The 21425-nt window shown below is 39.1% G+C and overlaps 1 protein-coding gene across 2 annotated transcripts in view; it reads right to left on the reverse strand.

Annotated features, from left to right (window-relative positions):
* LOC136871785 (venom dipeptidyl peptidase 4) overlaps positions 1 to 21425 on the reverse strand; it is a 174961-nt gene that overhangs the window by 26085 nt on the left and 127451 nt on the right. For both annotated transcript variants that reach the window (XM_067145369.2, XM_067145370.2), the window contains one exon: positions 9810 to 9989. In XM_067145369.2, coding sequence (XP_067001470.2) covers positions 9810 to 9989 — 180 coding nt within the window. The remainder of the gene's footprint in view (positions 1 to 9809; positions 9990 to 21425) is intronic.

The following is a 21425-nucleotide window of genomic DNA, read 5'->3' on the forward strand; positions in this document are numbered from 1 at the left end:
CTCTAACATTGCTTTTCAAGTTCTTGTTTCTTTCATCCTTTTCACATGCCCAAACCACTTCATCCTGATCTTTTTGCTTTATGAAGTAACTTCTCTGTTCCCATATCTCCTAATTTCTTACATGATCTTTTTGCATCTTTCCTAATGCACCTCTCAAGAACCTGCAGACAGGAGTGCAACAAACGCATGAAGTTGGAAATATGGGATTGTGGGAGATCAATGGGCCATGAGGCATTCTCGAACATGACAAAAATCCAACACTATGTGGCAAATCAACACCATGTACATGTGGGCCACGAGACATGCTCAAACATGACAAGAATCCAACAGTATGTGGCAGATCAACACCATGTATATGTGGGCCACGAGACATGCTCAAACATAACAAGAATTCAACACTGTGCATCAGATCAACACCATGCATATGTGGGCCATGTGACATGCTCAAATACGATGAGAATCCAACACTATGTCGCAGATCAACACCATGCATATGTGGACCATGAGGTATGTTCGAACATGACAAGAATCCAACATTATGTGGCAGATCAACACCATGTATGCATGGGCCATGAGGCATGCTCGAACACAACATGAATCCAACACTATGTGCAGATCAACACAATGTATATGTGGACCATGAGGTATGTTTGAACACGACGAGAATCCAACGCTACGTGGCAGATCAACACCATGTACATGTGGACCATGAGGTAGCTCGAACACGACGAGAATCCAACACTATGTGGCAGATCAACACCAGGTATATGTGGACGATGAGGTATGCTTGAACACGACAAGAATCCAACACTATGTGGCAGATCAACACCATGTATACGTGGGCCACGAGACATGCTCAAACATAACAAGAATCCAACACTGTGTGTCAGATCAACACCATGCATATGTGGGCCGTGCGACATGCTCGAATACGATGAGAATCCAACACTATGTCACAGATCAACGCCATGTACATGCCGGCCATGAGACATGCTCGAACATGACAAGAATCCAACACTGTGTGGCAAATCAACACCGTGATGCTCGAACATGACAAGAATCCGACTTTATGTAGCTGATCAACACCATGTACATGCCGGCCACGAGACATGCTCGAACACGATGAGAATCCAACACTATGTGGCAGATCAACACCATGTACATGCCAGCCATGAGACATGCTCGAACACGACATGAATCCAACACTATGTGGCAGATCAACACAATGTATATGTGGGTCCTGAGGCATGTTCGAACACGATGAGAATCCAACACTATGTGGCAGATCAACACCATGTTTATGTGGGCCATGAGAAATGCTTGAACATTACAAGAATCCAACACTGTGTGGCAGATCAACGTCATGTTTATGTGGACTGTGAGACATGCTCGAACACGACAAGAATTCAACACTATGTGACAGATCAACACCATGTATATGTGGGCAATGAGAAATGCTCGAACACAATGAGAATCAAACTCATTTTGAGGCAAATCAGATAACAATTTCAGTCGGTTACTGAATGTGAACGTGAGCATTATCCGCCTAGCATGTCGAGCACAGATTGCATGCGGTAAGGATCTTACTGATCACTCCACTATAGTAGAGGCCAGTGTGTGCATGATGTGGTGTTGCTCAAATGCGTGGGTAGGTGGGTAACAATATTAAGAGGGCTGTTTCTTTATTAGTGGCAACAAAAGAGCTACTTCTATGAAACCCATTGCCAGCGAAGTGGAAGTTGCAGCATTGCTGTAACAGTGCCTGTGCTAATGGAGTGGATCCGTCGTCTTTGGTATCAAATCAAACTCACGGGGGCTTACGTTATGGGTGTTATCCAGTCGAATGGTCTCTCACAGGTGACATCACTGAAGTTTTGATGACAAAGCCGCATCCCTATATACCTCACGGAGAACTTCATGACACTGTCGTGGGCACATTTGATTTTAATTAAGCTGCAGTGTAACTCTCACAGATGAGGCTTTTCTTTGCAGCACAGCATTGGATGGACTAGTCCATGTAGTATGAGGTAGGTTGGTTGGTTCCATTTCCTGGTGTACATACAATAGTGTTTCTGCTAATAAAGAAACAGCCCTTGTATCATATTGGTGTTAATTCTTGAACTGTTTATACCATCTCCATATGACATTAATGCTTGCACCTAGTGTTGATATAGATGGTGCTCCATCTCTAGACTCTGATGCTCCTGTTATGCTGACCTTATCAGAAAAGAACACTTCCACAGTTGTTGATGCCATGCATTATGATTTTTTGCCCTATAATGTGCTTTAACCTCTCAGTGTGGGATGACTTTCAGCACCTGGCTACCCTTTGCTGCGGGAGGAGTATAGCATCAAGTATACTATGAGTGTAGGCTTTTAGTTAATCGGGCGTAAATGACAAGCGGTTCAATGAATTTTACCAAAATGTTTTGTTATTAGTGCATAAACACACAAACAGTATAATTTACTGGAATTACGTAAGGTCAGTGAAATGGAGGAATCTTCTGATGCTTTCAAATCGAACAAGAGATATGGCTGAACCAGATATAGGAATAGCTAGTAACGGTTTTTTGAGAAATAAGATCTCAATACAGGTTTCTGTCTATGCTCATTAACATACACAATGCAAAAAATAAATACATTTCCTCCACAGAAACTGGTAAACATTCATTTACCCTTGATGAAAATGCATACCGTGTGACCGCATGTGGTGTTGAGGATAAATATCTGCCTATTCTACTATCATCTTTACGAAATCTACGGTAGAAAACAACTGAACATTTTTCACACAGGATAAAAGTGTATTTCTTTACATCATACTGATACCCATAATCTGCTGTAAAAATGTCCCTTTGCCCTCTGTAATTATCCATGTCTTCTCACAAAAAACCCCACCATCAATAACATTACAGCCAATATTTTCCCGTGTATCGAAAGCTACATCAATAATGTTAAGATCACTACTTTCACTGTCAATATATACATCCTAGTCCTTGTTTAACGAAACTAAACTTTCTGTACCATCACTCAGTAAAACATCGTTAATTTTCAAATTTGCAATCACAAGAAAATGTTAAGCTGCCATGATGTCAACAACAGAACTTGTTGGATATTCAGACGCGATATATCATATGTATTGCATAAGACTATTTTCATGTTTTTTACCTGTATTGAACTTAATACTAATTGTTACAATTCTTGTTTTATTTTCCACCTAATTCAATACATAAAAATGTTTATTGTCTCTAGAAGGACATTTTATTACAATACAACACTAACAGGGACATGTATCGCTCATTATATCGAGCATCTTCAGCCTCATTTGAACAAATATCTCAAGGCTAAGTCTTCATAATGAACTTTCATATAAACAATTTGATCATTAAAATTAATTTAAACCAATAAAATATTACCACTAGTTAACAATAATTAAAAATAATTAACAAATTAAAATATAGCTGTGATGGACTAGACATTGATCACAATTTACTGATGTCCAAGTTGGAGTAATGTTCTAAACATCTGTAAGATTTGGCTAAAAATCTCGTTAGTTTCCAGTTTTTACTAACACTATTTAGTGCTAAGTTATTTTTGTAAGTTTAAATGTCCTATTTGAAATTAATAATGTTAGAGGATTAAACTTGCAATGGTTTTCTCCTTCATTGTACTTTCAGTTTAGTTGAGAAACCACTATATATTATTAAAAGATTGTGCTTTGAAGGTTTGTGGTCTGCTGGAATCATCATACTAGTAGTCCTCCCCATTCTTCACGTGGTTTGAGGAGTCGGCCTATTTTAACACTGACCAGTTTGTTACTGAAGCGTGGTTAAAAGGGACACCAATAAATGTTGCTTAGTTGCTGATGTATTGTTTTACTGCAACATTAGTGGATAAATGTGTTTGTACCAAAAGAATATTATTAAGGTGCTGTTTGTAGTTGTAATGAGAAATTCTTGTGGTTGGAATTTCAGTTACCCCTTTATTCACACTTTAGTGCCTAGCTGTGCTTTTTTGCAGTACTGAGACTATTTGTTATTGTGTTTCTGCTTCTTGTGTTATATGCATGGGGCGGGTGTGGTGGAGGGCGAGTAGGAGGCATAGGGGAAGGAACTGTGGGCAGAGCATTAAGCACTGGAGTAACATGTGGATGGCGAGTAGGGGGCGTAGGAGAAGGAACTGTGGGAGAGATGTTGGATACTAACTTAGCTTGTGGTAGGAGGTCGCTGGGTATTTTCGAGGTGGGATTTGTGTTTGTTAACATGTTGGAAGGTTTTATAATTGAATATTTTGAAGATTTTACTTTTTTTGATTTGAGAACTTGTAGCAGTTTTGGCAATTGCTTTATTAATGGGCTTTTTATTTCGAATGCATCATTTAGGTTTTTTCTTTATTGAAATACTGATCCAAATGAATATACATGTTTTCATACTCAGTCATTAACTTCCCTTTTTCAATCCTTTTTTATTATTTTGAGATCCCTGTCTATTGTACTAAATTGATGGCCGGTTTCTTTCATGTGATTGGCCATTGCAGAATAATTGTTCTGTTTTAATGCATTATAGTGTTCCGTGTATCTTGTAATAAAGCTGCGCCCAGTTTGGCAAACATATGAGGAATTACACTGTGTGCATGTCAACCTATATATTCCAGATTCCTGATATTCATCGTTATTTAAATTAACTGTATTATGGTTGAAGAAAATGCTTTTATTGGTGTTACGTGTCTTGAAGGCTACTTGTAAATCTTGTTTTTTCAAGGAACTTGTAATTAGATGAATCGCAGGATTGGTGCAGGTGAAAGTTGCGTATTTTTATTTTTTAGTTTTTTCTGGAGTAAGATTAGTGGCCAACTTAAGTTTTACTTTGTTAATGATTCAATTTATCGTCTCTGTTTTCTAACCATTAGTTAGTGCTAGTTCTTTTATAAATCTAAGTTCCTTCCTTAAGTTAACAGGTGATAAAGGTATTTTGAAGGCTCTACAGACCAGGCTGCAAAAGGATGCCTGTTTATGGGATTTTGGATGAAGGGAATAATTTTTTATTGTAATTGGGGTGTGTTGGTTTTCTGTATATCTGAAAATCAAATCCTAAATCTGTGCGTGTTACACTCACATCTATAAAATTTAATGAACCATTGTTTTCGTCTTCCTTGGTGAATTTTATACAACTGTCTACCCTATTTTAAAATTCTAGAATTTTTATCCTATTATTTTTTCGGTGGTCTATTATTACAAACGTGTCATCCACGTACCTCAGCCAAAGGCATAGCCTTCTATATTTGGTTTAATTTTAGATTCTTCCAAGTTATCCATTATAAATGTCAGCCAGTATCCCTGACCTGTTGTCTCCCATAGCCAAGCTTAATTGGTGATACATTTTATTGTTGAAAGAGAAGTAGTTGTTATTCAATAGAAAATTGAGTAATTTAATAAATTCTTCTATTTATAGCTTACTTAAATTGCTATATTTAGATAAATTGGATTTAATTATTTTGACTGTTTCATTAATAGGTATGTTTCAATACATGTTCACAATATCAAACAAAATTATTTTGTGGTGGGGCTGCTGGTTGACCTTTTTTAATCTTTCACAGAATTCGATCGAATTCTTGACTGAAGAAGTATTTTTAAATTTGTAATGTTTTTTGGAAATTGGTGTATAAATTTTGATGTGTTATAAGTGGGGTTATACCTGCTATTTATGATTGGTCGGATGGGTATGTTATTTTTACGTATTTTGGAAGAGCCTTTGCCTTAGGTATCTTCGGGTTCACGTTTATCAGTTTCTGTTGTTCTTGTTCTTTAAATAGAAAATTAGAATTTTTAAGGATAGATTTTAAATTTCTTTGGATTCTGGGGATTGGATTTGTTTGCAACAGTATAGGACTTATCCGAGAAAAACTCTTCGGTTTTTTTAATGTACCGTAAAGTGGGGTGACTTTGAACATTTTAAAATTATTTTTGTAAATAAAACCAAAACTTCTCAAGATATTGACAGTAGACATTTTGGGAAGTTGCAAGAGGTGTTACTGAATGTGACAAAGCAAACTATATGTTTTTATCCCCTCCACTTTTTTTATTTTAAAATATTTTTGACTGTTCAATTTCACCCCATGGTTCGGGGTCACTTTGAACATAGAGACATTTGTCTACTGTGTGGAAGTCATACCATGTACTGGTCAATTACACCCCTATCATATGAAAGAGCATAGTATTTTGTATATAAATGTAGTTTTGAAAGTAACTTATTTTAAAAATTTGAGTATTATTTATGAGTTTTCTTTTACGACCTCAAATCTTTTCATACAATTATGGATAAATTTTGCTAATAATGGAAATGAGTACTAACCTACTTATGAAATAAGAAAATTATATAAAAACAGGCCTTTTGAAAACAAATTGAATGACTTTAATCATAACAAACCATCAGCCATCACTGAACAGCTGATCTGTCAGTGTCAAAGGACATCGGAACTGCTGTTCAAAGCTTGGTTCAAAGTCGCCCCTTAAAAGACAAGTCTTCATATTTTATTTTTTTACGTCACCAAAGAATAAATATAAAATGTTTTGCTTTCTGTAAATGTCCATTTAAGATGTTTACCTTGCCCACAAAGACTCGTTTTGAATTCTGAAACATAAAATACTTCTAATATTAGGCAAATGTATTTGAGGTTAGAAAAAAGAACGACATTTCTAGAATGTATTTTATTTTCTGGAGTTGGTATACTACGTTATTTCATATCGACTGTTAAATCATCTGAAAGTATCGATTATTGGCGATTTTTAACGCTTGTAACTACAGTTACTTATCTACACAGTAGAGTGCAGCATTAAATTTAGAAAAACGCTAAATTACTGTTCAAAGTCACCTCGCCGTTCAAAGTCACCCCACTTTACGGTAGTCATTTTAATGATTATTTGCCCCAATTTGTCCTCTTGAATTTCAACTTTATCTTCATACCTTTCCTACCTTTAAAATCTCCACTCAAGCTTATTCATCTACTACCACTCCACACCATTTCTTCACTGATAGCTCAGAACTCCCAAGTCTTCCCAGTTCAATGTTTGTGATATTTTCACAATACTATTTTGTCAGAAATCACTCAGAACAACTCATGCCTCTTTCTTTTGGATCTTTTCCAGTTCTCTCTTGAGTAATCCTGATGTGGAAACCATACTCTAATACCACTGACATATATGCCCTCTCCTTTACATCCTTACTACAACAGTCAAATAGTCTCCTAAGAATATGAAGAGATCTGTAACATTTACTTCCAACCTTGTTCATGTGATTTCCTCAATGAAGACCTTCCGTACATTAACCCCCTAAGTACATACAGCAATCCTCATGAGGTACAGCCACTCTCAACACACTAATTAAAACCGATTGGACTTTTGTTCTTGCTGATATTATTTATATAATTTAATACAGCTATAAATCAGTGGTATCATTGTTCTATTGTTATATGCTTATTTCCCTGATGTCATCCTACGTCCTTGCTTATGTGTAACTCAGTTGTTGGAAATCCTCATAGAATTTCATGATTTTGTTGCTACACATGATGGAGGCAGTTGAACACCAAGGATATTCAGGAAAGAGGCCGGTAGAAACACGTAATAACGAGTACAACACTCTCAAATGGATATGCAAGCAACTAACGTGTTGTACCAGTGACTCAGGTATGCTGCACATTTCAGCTGACAAACAAGGGTAGAGCAAATTGTGTTTCACTTATGACATAGGTGAAGACTGGTTGCTGCAAAGTATCTAGATAAGGTCAGAGGACAGTGTTTATGATATAATGGAAGTATGAAATGCTCATCTTTGTCCCATAGATGAAAATCAGGTGCTTATTGTCCCACAAATACTATAACTAGGTGTCAGTAATAGTCAGGTGAATTCCATATACGCCTACACATGATACCAAGAGTCACATGCCTATCACAGTCCACGTGCCAGAGTACAGAAGGCCTTCAGATGACTAGAATAGAAATGTTACCATTCCCTTATAACAGCACAGGCAGCATTTTGGCCGTGAACAGGTATCCTTTCAGAATATGGGAGAACGTGAATCTATGTTGACCTTTATTGTTAGTGCGGCCTCACGATGGTACCAGTGGTCAGTGAAAGCGTTGTGAGGTGGTACTGGTGGGGCTTATCTATCTTTCTTTGTCTTCATCAACAACAAATTACAACTCACATGATCGACAGTTTTCCCTAATGTCCAGCTGGCCTCAGCCAGCCCCATGATATGTCTCACTTAATTGCTCAGTAAGGGTAAGCACCAGACATACAGACAACAAATAGTACCCGGATTTATGGGATGTAGCAGATGGGGTGGGGGTGGGGGATTATTTACACCAAAACTGAAGAAACAAGCTACAAAATGGCAAATTTTTTGATGCTCTCTGAGCAAATTTCGACAGGGAGGTAAAGGTTGAGAATTTACCAACTTAAGTGCGGTAATAATAGTTTTTGTAAGATTTTGATCCAATACTACACAATAAAACTTTCACCAAAGGAACAGTATTACGCACTTATTACAATTAAATAGAAGTATGGCGTGATTATACAATTCAAATAATTTAGTATTTGACTACACACTAAGAAACTAACAGACACTGAAGAGAATGCCAGACTGACAAATGCGCACGGTAAGTGGATGAATCATACCTCAGTGTCCATGAACTTGGCAAAACACACACACACACACACACGCACACACGCACGCACGCACACACACACACTTTCTCTCTCTCGCTCTCTCTCTCTCTCTCTCTCTCTCTCTCTCTCTCTCTCTCTCTCTCTCTCTCTCTCTCTCTGCTACCCTTCTTCACAGCACATGCAAAGTCTCCACTACTTGCTATGGCGCTATACAAATTGGTCAGCCGAGTCCAACTACATTTTGTGCGTATTTCCACTAATAATTTTGTTAATAATTAAAGAAAATAAAGGACAAAATTAGCTGATAAGACAACAGAGCTTGTGCAAATTGCTTTTTAAATAATTCATAGTTTCATCCGGGAAAAATGCAAATAATTAAACTCGTGTCCTCATCTCGAGGTGGTGCAGCTCTTTTCAGGCACACCCCACATGGAGGTGAGCTACATGTACCATTTCGACCACATATCAGCCCTCCTGTCAATATTTCCATCTGAGGCCTCGTTTAGTTTTGAAAGCAATTCCAAATTATTCAGAAGCTGACTTGCTGGTCCTATCACTTCAACAGTGAGGACATACTTTGGAAAGCACGGAAGAAGGAGAGGAGTTCAGAGACCACAACTGGTCGAGAAGCGTCGTTCACAGACACATCGCTTAAGATGGAATGACATGGGATAGTCTATTCATTAGCCCTTCTGCCATTCTTAATTTTCAGGCAGTACCGGAAATCGAACCCGTACCCCCGAGGACGGCAGCTAATAACACTAACAGTTACGCTATGGAGGCGAACTAAAACACAAATAAAATGTAATATGTTCTCCAAAAAGTATGGAAGGGGAAACATCCCCCCTCACCCCCCCCCCCCCGCCTAAATGCCACTACTGAGCACCAGAGATCTTTTACATACTGGCATCGTACGGCATGGACTTTGTTCCTCCATTCAAAAATCTGACTGCCCACCTGCGTCGTGGGATGTCTAGGTCAACCTTGATCCAAAGAAGCCATCCTTTCATAAGAGGCTAAGTCATATGACTAGGGGCAGCAGACAGTTTGCTCTGACCTTCAAATTTTGATCTCAAACACACTACTGCGAAAGAAACCCGTTCGGATCAGACAAATACAACATGGATGATCACTAGACTACATTACCTGGTGACATGCAGTTGTACCTCCACATCCAAGAAGCCAAGCTTGCGGTGATATTTGTGTGTCGCGGGGTCAGTAGGTCCCATTATGCGAGCAACAATTATACTCCTGTTGGCTGACAAATACGTGTTCCAATCGACGAAAAACTTCTCTGTGATAATTGTTCTGCCTGGCTGGTCATTCCTGAAACAGGATAAGGACAGTGAAACAAAACTGTGGCTATACAGGACTTTTCTACCAATAACATGTAATGAAGCTCTAAATATTCCAATAAGAGTCAAGAGTTTATAGCTACTAGTAGTGGGGTATCTACCAGACAAATAGGAGTGCAGAGCGTAAGGTACTGTGGAAACTGTCAGCCATGAAATTCTTGTGCTACGTAATGTTTATTCCCGGAGAGTACACCCTCAAAGTAGTCCCCTAGATTGTCCACAACACATTGTCAATGATGCGGTAGACATTGGCTAACAGTCGTCTCATCATGTGTGAATTCTGATATCTCATGTTGCACAGCGTTGCCTCCTCTCATGTCCCAAACTGTCCCCCACACAATGGTTCTTTCACTTTGAAGACTGGGTCAAAATCACATGGAGGCAGGTCCGGTGAGTGTAGCAAGTTTTCCAGCACTTTTCATCCCGAGCGTTTGGGCTGGGAAGACTTGGGAGAAAGGAGACGAGCTGCTCGACTAAGTGGTGTGTGTTACAAATTCTTATAATTTTGTTAATTACCACCTATTCAATACAATAAAAACGTAATAAAAACTTACGTATTTATTAAGTTGTTGATATGGTAGTTCCGGTAATTGTACTAAGATGGGGTTCTTTATTTCAATTTCGTCATTTAGGTTTTTATCTTTGTTGTATTGCTGATCTAAATGAATGTATATGTTTTCCAATTCTGTCATTTCTTTTCCTTTTTCTACTCTTCTTAAAATTCTTAAATCCCTTTCAATAGTTGTAAAACTGTGTCCAGTTTCTAGCCTGTGTGCTCCCATTGGGGAATGTTTCTTGTGTTTGGCTGCATTTACATGTTCGAGATATCTTATTATAAAGCTTCGGCCAGTTTGGCCAACATACGAACAATTGCATTCTGCATACGCAAGCCTATATATTCCAGATCCTTGATATTGATTACTATTTATATTAACTTTATTGTAGTTGAAGAAAATATTTCGGTTCGTGTTTTGGGTTTTGAAGGCAATGTTAATATCTTGTTTTTTGATGGTATTAGTGACCTGGTATATAGCTGGGTTAGTAAATGTAAAAGTTGCAAATTTGGATTTTTTATTTTTATCTGGTGTGAGACTTGTGGCCAATTTTATTTTCACCTTATTAATGATCTTGTTAACCATCCCTATTTTATGACAATTATTCAGTGCCAGGGGTTCATGAAATTAAGTTCTTTCTTTAAACTCTTACTTGTTAGTGGAATTTTTAGGGCTCTATAAACCAAACTCAAAAATGCCGCCTGTTTGTGAGAACTGGGGTGGAGTGACTCTTTTTTAATCATTATTGGAGTAATCGTTGGTTTTCTATAAATATGGAAATCAAATTTTTTTCCTGCTCTCTTTATATTTATATCTAGAAAACTTAGCGTATTGTTACTTTCATCTTCTTTAGTGAATTTTCTTTTATTGTCTAATTTATTTAAAAAATCCAAAATATTATCACTATTATTCAGTTTACTGTCTATTATAACAAACGTGTCATCTACGTATCTCAGCCAAAGGTTCAGTCCTTCTATGATCAATACAAATTCAAAATTTTAACATGTTCTAAATGATCCATGTAAATGTTAGCTAGTATACCTGATGCAGGGTCACCCATTCCCAAGCACATTTGATATATCTTTAGATTAAATGTGAAGTAATTATTATTTAAAACAAATCTCAATACATTTATGAATTCTTCTATTTTACACATACTTAATTTTCTGTGACTGAGTAAATTGAGTTTGATTATATTAATGGTTTCATTAATCGGTATACAAGGGTACATGTTAGTTATATCATATGAACACATTTTATGATGCGGTTGCAGTTCGAATTTATTAAGCTTATCACAGAATTCTATTGAGTTATTGATTGTAGAATTATTGTAAAATTTATAGTGCTTTTTTAAAAAATGATGTATAAATTTAGGAGTCTTATAGATTGGGCTATTCATGCAGTTGATTATAGGTCGCATGGGTATATTAGCTTTATGGACTTTGTGCATGGCTCTGGCTGTTGGTATCTTGGGATTCATATTTATCAGCTTCTGACACTCTAGTTCATTAAAGAGGAAAGACGAATTTTAAGCAATTTCTTTAGATTTCTTTGAATTTTGATTGTAGGATCTTTCTGTATTATCGAATAGGCTCCATTAGAAAAAAATCTTCGGGTTTCTTAATGTAATCATGCTTATTTAAAATAACTGTAGTTTCCCCTTTATCAGCTTTGGTTACTATTATATCACTTTCGTTGATTTTAGTCTTTAATTCTTTGATTTGTTTAGTGAGGTCGGGATTTAAGTTATTATTTATTCCTTTTACTAAAGTTGGAAGTTTCTTTTTAACCTCAAATCTTGTATCATTTTGTGATTCTAAAGGCAATTTCCCTATATTAGATTCTACTTCAGCTATAGTGGTTATTACGTCTTCTATTTGATGATGGTTAGGCCAATTAAATTTTGATCCTTTATTCAGTAAGCTCATTTCACTATCCGTAAAGGCGATATCTGACAAATTTACAGTGGTTGGGATGTTTTTAAGGTCTGAGTCTGTTTTACTCTTGTATTACGTTTTTCGGATTTTGTTTTGTTCTCTCTTAAATGTGATATTTTGTTTTCTAGATTTTTTGTTTCTTTTCTAATATATCAACAAGTTTCTCATTAGTAAAATGTTGTACTGATTGCCATTCTAACGGGGTTAAAAGCTCAGAAATTTCTAAGTGTGTACGATAAAGTTGTAAGTTTAAAAACGACACTTTTCTGTAATGTGTTTTTATCACACTCTTTAGCCAGATTTCGTTTACTTTGTTTTGAGTATCTATTAAATTTCGCATAGATAATTTTCGTCTTTGTACAGATTTCAAAAACTTTGGTACTAGTTTGGATTTTAAGCATTCTTTTAAAAACCATATGTCTTTCACGATCTTACTAATCTTAACCTTAAGGTTGATGAATCTGTTCTTAATCTTATTATTAGGCTGGTTACATTGCAGGTTATAAATTTAATTTTTTGTCCGTATTGAAGATCTACTTATGATAAAAATTCGTATAATTTTGTTAATTACCGTACAATCTATTCAATACAATAAAAACGTAATAAAAAATTATTATTATTATTATTATTATTATTATTATTATTATTATTATTATTATTATTATTATTATTATTATTATTATTATTATTGTACCGGGCGGAACACCTCCACGCCGCTAATTTAAAATTTGCGCCAGTTGAAACTCCTCTGCTGGAGGAAGTCTGAACTTTATCTATGCTATTAATTCTCTACTTTCTCAGAAGATGTCACCACGTGAAAAATTTTGAGTTTTCGAACTGTGTCATTTTTGATGTGTTTTTGTTTCGCTTGAAGTAAGAAGTGTGAACTTTCTCTTCTAGAGGACACTACTGAAGATCAACAATAGTGCACTCTAGTGCGGAGTCAAAGAACTATTTTGTTGGAGAAATTTTTATTTCAAATGTTTGTTCTTTGCTAAATTTCTTTCAGTCATTGGTTAAGTTGGCAATATTAACCTCTCCTTTCCCCTTGTTTTAAATCTAGCCTATCCCGAATTTCTTAAATTAATTTTCCACCAATTATGTGCTTCTTCTTAGTATTGTGTAGGGGGTTTATTGATGAACCAATAAAATCCTCGTGGGAGGGTGTTCTCATTCCCCTAACGCCTAGAACCTTCCGCAAGAGTATATAAACTGCTGATTTTAGGGTCTCCGGGCCACTTCTGTTCCATTTTTCAGTGTGTAAAGTACATAGCAGGGGGCGGGAAGCGCCTCTTTCTTCTCCAGCTGTTCAACACCAGGTAATGGCCTCTTAATAACTTCTTTTCTTGCTAGGTTGGCAGTTTAACTCTCGGAGCGGGTTCGAAGCGTTTCCACCATGTAACCTTTTCCTAAAATGTAACCAATCTTTTCATCTATTCTCTTTTAAAGCTGCATATTGGGATAGAGAGTGCTAACCCTCTCGAGCTCCCACTCATATTGTTTTGAGGTGAACTGATTTTTCTCAACCTATTCTTCGTTAACGTAAAACAAATTGTTCTCTTCTTAAGTCACCTCTTTAGTATGGGATTAGCCCTTGTATTAACGGCCTAGTGCCAAGTAGGTCTTAATCAAAGTGTATTAGGAGTGCAAGTTCGCCTCCTCTCAAATTGTTACCTTAGAGGTCATTTAATTAACCTTCTTTTCATTTTATAGACCTCAGTAGATTGGGTATTTTACCCCTGTGTTTATGTCCGTTGAGGACAACTTGAAGGTGGAGTTTGGTGTGGCCTGGGAGAGGCTTAAATTTGAGAGCGAGTGGCTCTTTTGAAAATTGAGTGTTGTATGCCCCGTGGAGGCTTTTCAGTGTAATTTGGAGCAAGGACTCCTAGGCATGAATGGGGTTTTCTGCCCCTCTGTTGAAACTTGTGTTTGGGGTAAAACTGAGCTGATTGCCCAAGCATTGTGAAGTCAGGGCGCGAAGCCAAAATCCTGTAAATATTGTAACTACCCTTTGGACTTGCTACTTTGTACCTGCCATGCTTGTTATTTATTTGTTTTAAGAAAGAAAATATAACCTTGTTAAATTTTAAATTAATTTTACTTTAGTAGTTTGAGACCCGTTCACGCCCGCACCTTCTTTCACCTCTACCTACCACTAAAACACGGTAACAAGTGGTAGCAGAGCGTGGTTGAATGGGTCTCAATTTAGCCCCTTTTGACGGCTAAACATTGTTTTGTTCCGAACTCTAACTATTTTCCCAGTTGCTGGAATTTTTTGAGTTTTTCAAAATTGTTCTGCCATCATGCCCGGACCTCGCGATGTTCTCCATCTTAACTATTTGCGCAAAGAGGAGTTGATATATGAGTTAACTATTAGAAATGTGCAATCTGGAGGCACGGTTGCAGTAGACACAAATAAGCTTAGAGAGTCCCTAGATTTGCCCATTTCCATCCCCAATTTGGGAGAGAAAGAAATTGACGACTCTCTTTCCACGATCACGGAGAATATTACTGGGCTAGCTTCTGTAGTTAGTTTTTTGATGAAAATGATCCTTCTCCTAATCAAATTAAGCGTGTGCAAGCTAGGCTGTTTCATTTTTCAAATAGAGTTAACGATCTGTTGTCTCTAAAGTTGAATGACGTTCAGAAGAAGGAAGCTAGTACGCTGCTTGAAAATATGTCCGAATTATCTAGCAAGGTCACTCAATTGTTAACTGGGGAAGTTCCTCCCAAATCTGATCAACCCACCATAGTGAATGTAGGTAGTGAGGAAGAACCTCCTAAGGGAGAAGTAAATAGGAAAACCATCGCTGCCCAAACTATCTCTGCCCCATTGGACAACGAGTCTGAACGCCGTGCATCGTTGAGTAACATCCGTTCTGAATTAACTTCCTTGCCATTGAAACCTTTACCTACTATGTCACCCGGGTTTAGCAGCTTGCCTCATCCATTGGCAATGTTGCTCAGAGGTATCTCTAAGTTTTCGGTTAATACCACCAGTGAAGTAATTTCATTTTTAAGATTTCTTGTTGAATTTCAGGATCATGCCCTTGTGTTTTCTCTTTCTCCATGTCAAATTTTGCAAATCATCTATCCTTATGCAATTGGTATTCTTTCTGACAAAATAGTAAGAGCCATAGCCGAACAGTCATCTATTGAAGATTTTCATGCACACTTGCTTGCAAATTTTATTCCCGCCCGCGCGAGGTCTTCTCTGATTCAGAAGTACTATTATCGTGTACAGCGATTGGATGAGAACTTGGCTGATTTCATACAAGACATTAAGTTTTATACTAGGGTGTTTGCCCTTCATTTTCCTGAAGATCAGATTGTACAGGCTATTGTAGAAGGCATTTCACCATCTTATAGGTCATACTTGTGTTTCGCGGCGTGCCCGCAAACTTTCTCTGAACTTGAAGCGTTGGCCGTCTCAGCGGAAGGAGTTAGATACGCAGATTCATTGCGTGTAGCGAAAGAACCCCCGCCTTCTTTTAGTAATACTCGGCCTCCACCTCGCCGACCAGTCACACCCCGTAAATGCTATGCTTGTGGGTCGCCTGACCACCTGCGGAATAAGTGTCCACTGATCAGGTCGAGTGGGACAAGTAATGGGGCTGGTTCATCACAAGGCTGTTTTAAATGTGGGGCTTTCTCACATATTGCCAAGAATTGCCCAAACTCGAATAGCACCCCCTCCTGTTCAACTTCTGGTGCAAATTCCACCTATGCCAATAATAAAAAGTGACTAGTGGCTTCGGCTGAGTCGACTAATCCATCTTCCCGAGACTCAGCCCCTAGTAAACAGGTTGTAAATTCAGAGAACGATCAGTCTTCAAATTCATCTTTTGAATGCCCCAAAGAGTGTCTTAGAATTGCGGCGGATTCCCCCGCACCTGTTCCTTTTCTTAAGATTGAGTTAAATAACGAGCCCATAACAGCTCTCTTAGATTCAGGCAGTGTTTGTTCGATTATTTCGGCTGAATGGTATTCTAAATTGAAATTTGTTTGTAAACTACCTGACTATGTCTCCTCTCCTGTTCAATATGTTTCGGCTAATTCATCCCCATTAGAAATTCTAGGTTCCTTACTGGTCAAAATTCGTATTTTTAAATTTACATGGAAAACCAAACTGTTTGTGGCTAAGCACTTGTCTTGCCCCATCATACTGGGAGCGGACTTCATTTCTCACACTGGTCTTGTGCTCGATCTTCAGAGTAAGTCGTGCACATTCAAATTTGCGTCCAATTGTAAAATTCCCTTGTTAAAGTGTAATTCTGTGTCATGTTCATCTATTTCGCCTACCCAGGATGAGATGTTGTTAGACCTTAGACATCTACCTGAGGAGCAGGCTGATAGTATTCGTAAATTATGTCAGTCATTTCCAGAGGTGTTCTCTGATACTCTTGGTGTTACTAACCTTATTGAATACAAAATTGAGGTCACGGATTCGATTCCTGTCCGTTTTCCACCTTATAGGCTATCTCCACCTAAAATGAAGGCTCTGAAAGAAATTATCGATCAGATGTTGAAGGACGGTATTATTAGGCCCTCTAAGTCGGCGTATTCGTCACCTATTTTTCTAGTCCCGAAACCCCAAGGAGGCTTCAGGCCTGTCATTGATTATAGGGCTCTCAATCGGAAGGTGGTGTTACAATCTGTGCCCCTTCCCGACCTTCATTCTTGTTTTTCATGGTTCCGTAAGGCCAAGCTCATTACTATCTTGGACCTGAATCAGGCCTATAATCAAATTCCCCTTGCCGAAGAGTCTAAACACCTTACAGCGTTTGCCACGGACTGGAACTTACACGAATACAACCGCGTGCCTTTCGGGCTCCCCACGGGAGCGGCTGTACTCACTAGGCTACTAGATAGGGTCTTCTCCGACATCAAATTTGAGTACTTATATCACTACTTGGATGATGTCGTCGTATTTTCGGAGACTTTTGAAGAGCATCTAGATCATCTGCGAGAAGTTCTCGATCGCCTTCGTAAGGCTGGGTTAACTGTTAAGTTGTCCAAGGTTGCCTTTGCTAAGCCCTCTATGTCTTTCCTAGGGCATATTGTGTCACCTGATGGTGTAGCCGTCGATCATTCTAGAACACAGGCCATCCGTGATTTTAAACCTCCCAAGGACATCAAAGGCATCGCCAGGTTCATTGGTATGGTGAATTTCTTCAGGAAGTTTATTCCTAACTTCGCTAATAGAGCGGCGCCCTTAAACCTTCTTCGTAGGAAAGGCATCAAATTTGAGTGGGGACCTTCTCAACAAGCCGCTTTTGAAGATCTTAAATTAGCTCTCTGTAATGCCCCTGTACTTGCTATGCCTGATTTCTCGAAGAAATTCATCGTCCAAACCGACGCGTCGTCGTCAGCAGTAGCTGCAGTCCTTCTTCAAGAGACTGAACTAGGGAGGCGACCCATCGCCTATGCATCTAGGACCTTGTCGGCTCAAGAAGCCAAGTATTCCATCTATGAGCTCGAAGGTTTGGCAGTCTTATTCGCCTTAGAAAAGTTCCGTCTCTATCTGGAACACGTCAAATTCGACCTGGAGACAGATAATCAAGCTTTAAGCTGGGTCTTAGGTAGGCCGCGTCGTACTGGTCGTATAGCCCGCTGGGCCATCCGTATTTCTGCCTTCCAATTCGATGTCAGGCATATCAGAGGTACCGAAAATGTTGTTGCTGATGGACTCAGCCGTATGTTTTCTAACGACGTTGAGAACCATGAACCGGTCAACAGTTCATCACCTCCCGAGTCAACACCATCTGATGTTAATGCCATCTTAACGGATGCCCCCATGCTCTTTAGGGATATCGAGAAATACCAACGTGAAGATCCGACGCTGGCTCCGATAATGGAAACCCTTTCTTCTGGGGAACATGTCGTCCCTTATGTTCTGAGGAATGGTGTTTTATGTTGCCCTTCGAGGCATGACAAGATGATGAAGGTTGTCGTTCCAGCTGTCCTTGTGCCTATGATCTTCAAATACTATCATGAGACCCCATTGGGGGGGCATCTGGGAATATTTAAAACTCGTGAAAAGATTCGTGAAATGTTCATCTGGAAAGGTATGGACGGTGAAATCCGTGAACTTGTAAAAGCTTGTAAATCTTGTTTGCTCAGTAAACCCACCATGTCCACCAAGGTAGGCCTTTTGTCTTCGCATCAAGCGTCGCGCCCCATGGAACGCCTGTATATTGATTATGTAGGACCCTTCCCCCAGTCGAAGGGAAATGCCAACAAGTTCATCTTTGTATGCGTAGATGGCTTTACTAGATTTTCTTGGTTATTTCCGACTAAGCTGGCTACCGCTCAGTCCACCATTACTTGCCTAAATTCTATTTTTGCTTCTTTTGGTCCGTGCCAATATATTGTGTCCGATAATGCTAAGGCGTTTACATCAAATCTTTTTCGTAAATTCTGTTTTGACTTATCCATCTCTCATGTAACTACTTCTGCTTATTACCCTCAACCATCTCTGGCTGAACGGGTTAATCGTAATCTCAGGTCCGCACTTATTGCCTATCATCATGAAGATCATTCCAGGTGGGACACGTCCCTGCATTGGTTAGCTTTTGCTTTGAATTCGGCGGTTCATGAATCACATAAATTCACTCCAGCTTCTTTGATGTTCAAGTTTGTTCCCAACACGCCGCTCTCTAACCTCTGGTCTCTGAGTGACATTCTACCCGAGACAATAGATCCGGACAACATTAAAGATCTTTGGAAGAAGGCTAAAGCCAATCTTAAAGTGTCTCATGAAAAGGTTAGGGAAAGGTATGATCGTGGACGGAGACCCACCCCTTTGAAGGTAGGTGACCAAGTTATGGTCAAGAACTTTGTTCCCGCGGGCAAACTTGCCCCCAGATTTCATGGGCCTTGTATCATTCTCGATTTCCTTACGCCGGTTACGTTGTTAGTAAGCAATCCAGCCACCGAGAGGATATTTAGGGTTCACCTGTCCCAGGTGAAACCGGTGTAATTTCTGGGTTAACTTGCTTCATATAATCGTGAAAGGAATATGAAGGTTATATATATATATATTTTTTTTTTTTTTTTGAGTTTTCAATTTCTAGGCATTCTGCCCCTTCTATAATCTTTTGTTTTATATGTAAGCATTTGTGTGAAACCTCCCCCGATTTGTTAAACTGCCATCCTGACCTTGCCTCGGCCATTACCACGCTCCCGTCTCCTGCTCCAATACACACTGTGGCTTGATTATATTAAATGCCATGGACATCTGCACGCCGCTGACCCCTCAACCTCTTCACCAAGCCTGTGCCCTCAAAAGATGATGGTCCAACACTATTCTGCCGCCTAGCTTTAATGTTTCAGTGCCCCCGCAGCCGCGCGGCGCCGTGCAGCAACTGGGGCGGAGGACGGGCCCCCTCTTCTCCAGCGAGGACGTCAGGTGCACGGCGAGCCGGAGCTCTCCTCCCGGCCAAGGCTGATGCGTGGCGCACGACCTGCTACTTGCCCGCAGCCTGTATATCTTCACCGCGGGCGCGGCGTGTTTCAACACCACTGCTCCCCTCATAGTGCGGGCGTGCGGTATCTCAGGGTACTTGAGGGGTCCGAGCGGCCTCCTCTGGACGCAAGCTGCAACGGCCGGTCTGGCCATCCTACTTAATCAACATCAACTACATGGACAGTTACTATAAGCAATGACTACACTTGGGAATTCAACAACAAAATTTGGTGGACTTAGAAAATTTTCCACAACTTTAAAAACTAAAGTTTTCCTTCTGAATTCAACTTCTACAAACATAAAAACTGTACTTCTCCAGTTACAACAAAAATTTTGAAACTGAATCAAACCTCATTACGAAAATCTTATAAATTCTTCAGCAATTAATCTTCATATCCACATCATAACTTGGACCTTGTCTCAAACTGATTTCATGTGTAACCCCTGGAGGAACTTTTGGGGGGGGGGGGGAGGTCTGTACCGGGCGGTACACCTCCACGCCGCTAATTTAAAATTTGCGCCAGTTGAAACTCCTCTGCTGGAGGAAGTCTGAACTTTATCTATGCTATTAATTCTCTACTTTCTCAGAAGATGTCACCACGTGAAAAATGTTGAGTTTTCGAACTGTGTCATTTTTGATGTGTTTTTGTTTCGCTTGAAGTAAGAAGTGTGAACTTTCTCTTCTAGAGGACACTACTGAAGATCAACAATAGTGCACTCTAGTGCGGAGTCAAAGAACTATTTTGTTGGAGAAATTTTTATTTCAAATGTTTGTTCTTTGCTAAATTTCTTTCAGTCATTGGTTAAGTTGGCAATATTAACCTCTCCTTTCCCCTTGTTTTAAATCTAGCCTATCCCGAATTTCTTAAATTAATTTTCCACCAATTATGTGCTTCTTCTTAGTATTGTGTAGGGGGTTTATTGATGAACCAATAAAATCCTCGTGGGAGGGTGTTCTCATTCCCCTAACGCCTAGAACCTTCCGCAAGAGTATATAAACTGCTGATTTTAGGGTCTCCGGGCCACTTCTGTTCCATCTTTCAGTGTGTAAAGTACATAGCAGGGGGCGGGAAGCGCCTCTTTCTTCTCCAGCTGTTCAACACCAGGTAATGGCCTCTTAATAACTTCTTTTGTTGCTAGGTTGGCAGTTTAACTCTCGGATCGGGTTCGAAGCGTTTCCACCATGTAACCTTTTCCTAAAATGTAACCAATCTTTTCATCTATTCTCTTTTAAAGCTGCATATTGGGATAGAGAGTGCTAACCCTCTCGAGCTCCCACTCATATTGTTTTGAGGTGAACTGATTTTTCTCAACCTATTCTTCGTTAACGTAAAACAAATTGTTCTCTTCTTAAGTCACCTCTTTAGTATGGGATTAGCCCTTGTATTAACGGCCTAGTGCCAAGTAGGTCTTAATCAAAGTGTATTAGGAGTGCAAGTTCGCCTCCT

The sequence above is a fragment of the Anabrus simplex genome, chromosome 4, assembly GCF_040414725.1.
Source record: "Anabrus simplex isolate iqAnaSimp1 chromosome 4, ASM4041472v1, whole genome shotgun sequence".
In the NCBI taxonomy this organism is placed as follows: Eukaryota; Metazoa; Arthropoda; class Insecta; order Orthoptera; family Tettigoniidae; genus Anabrus; species Anabrus simplex.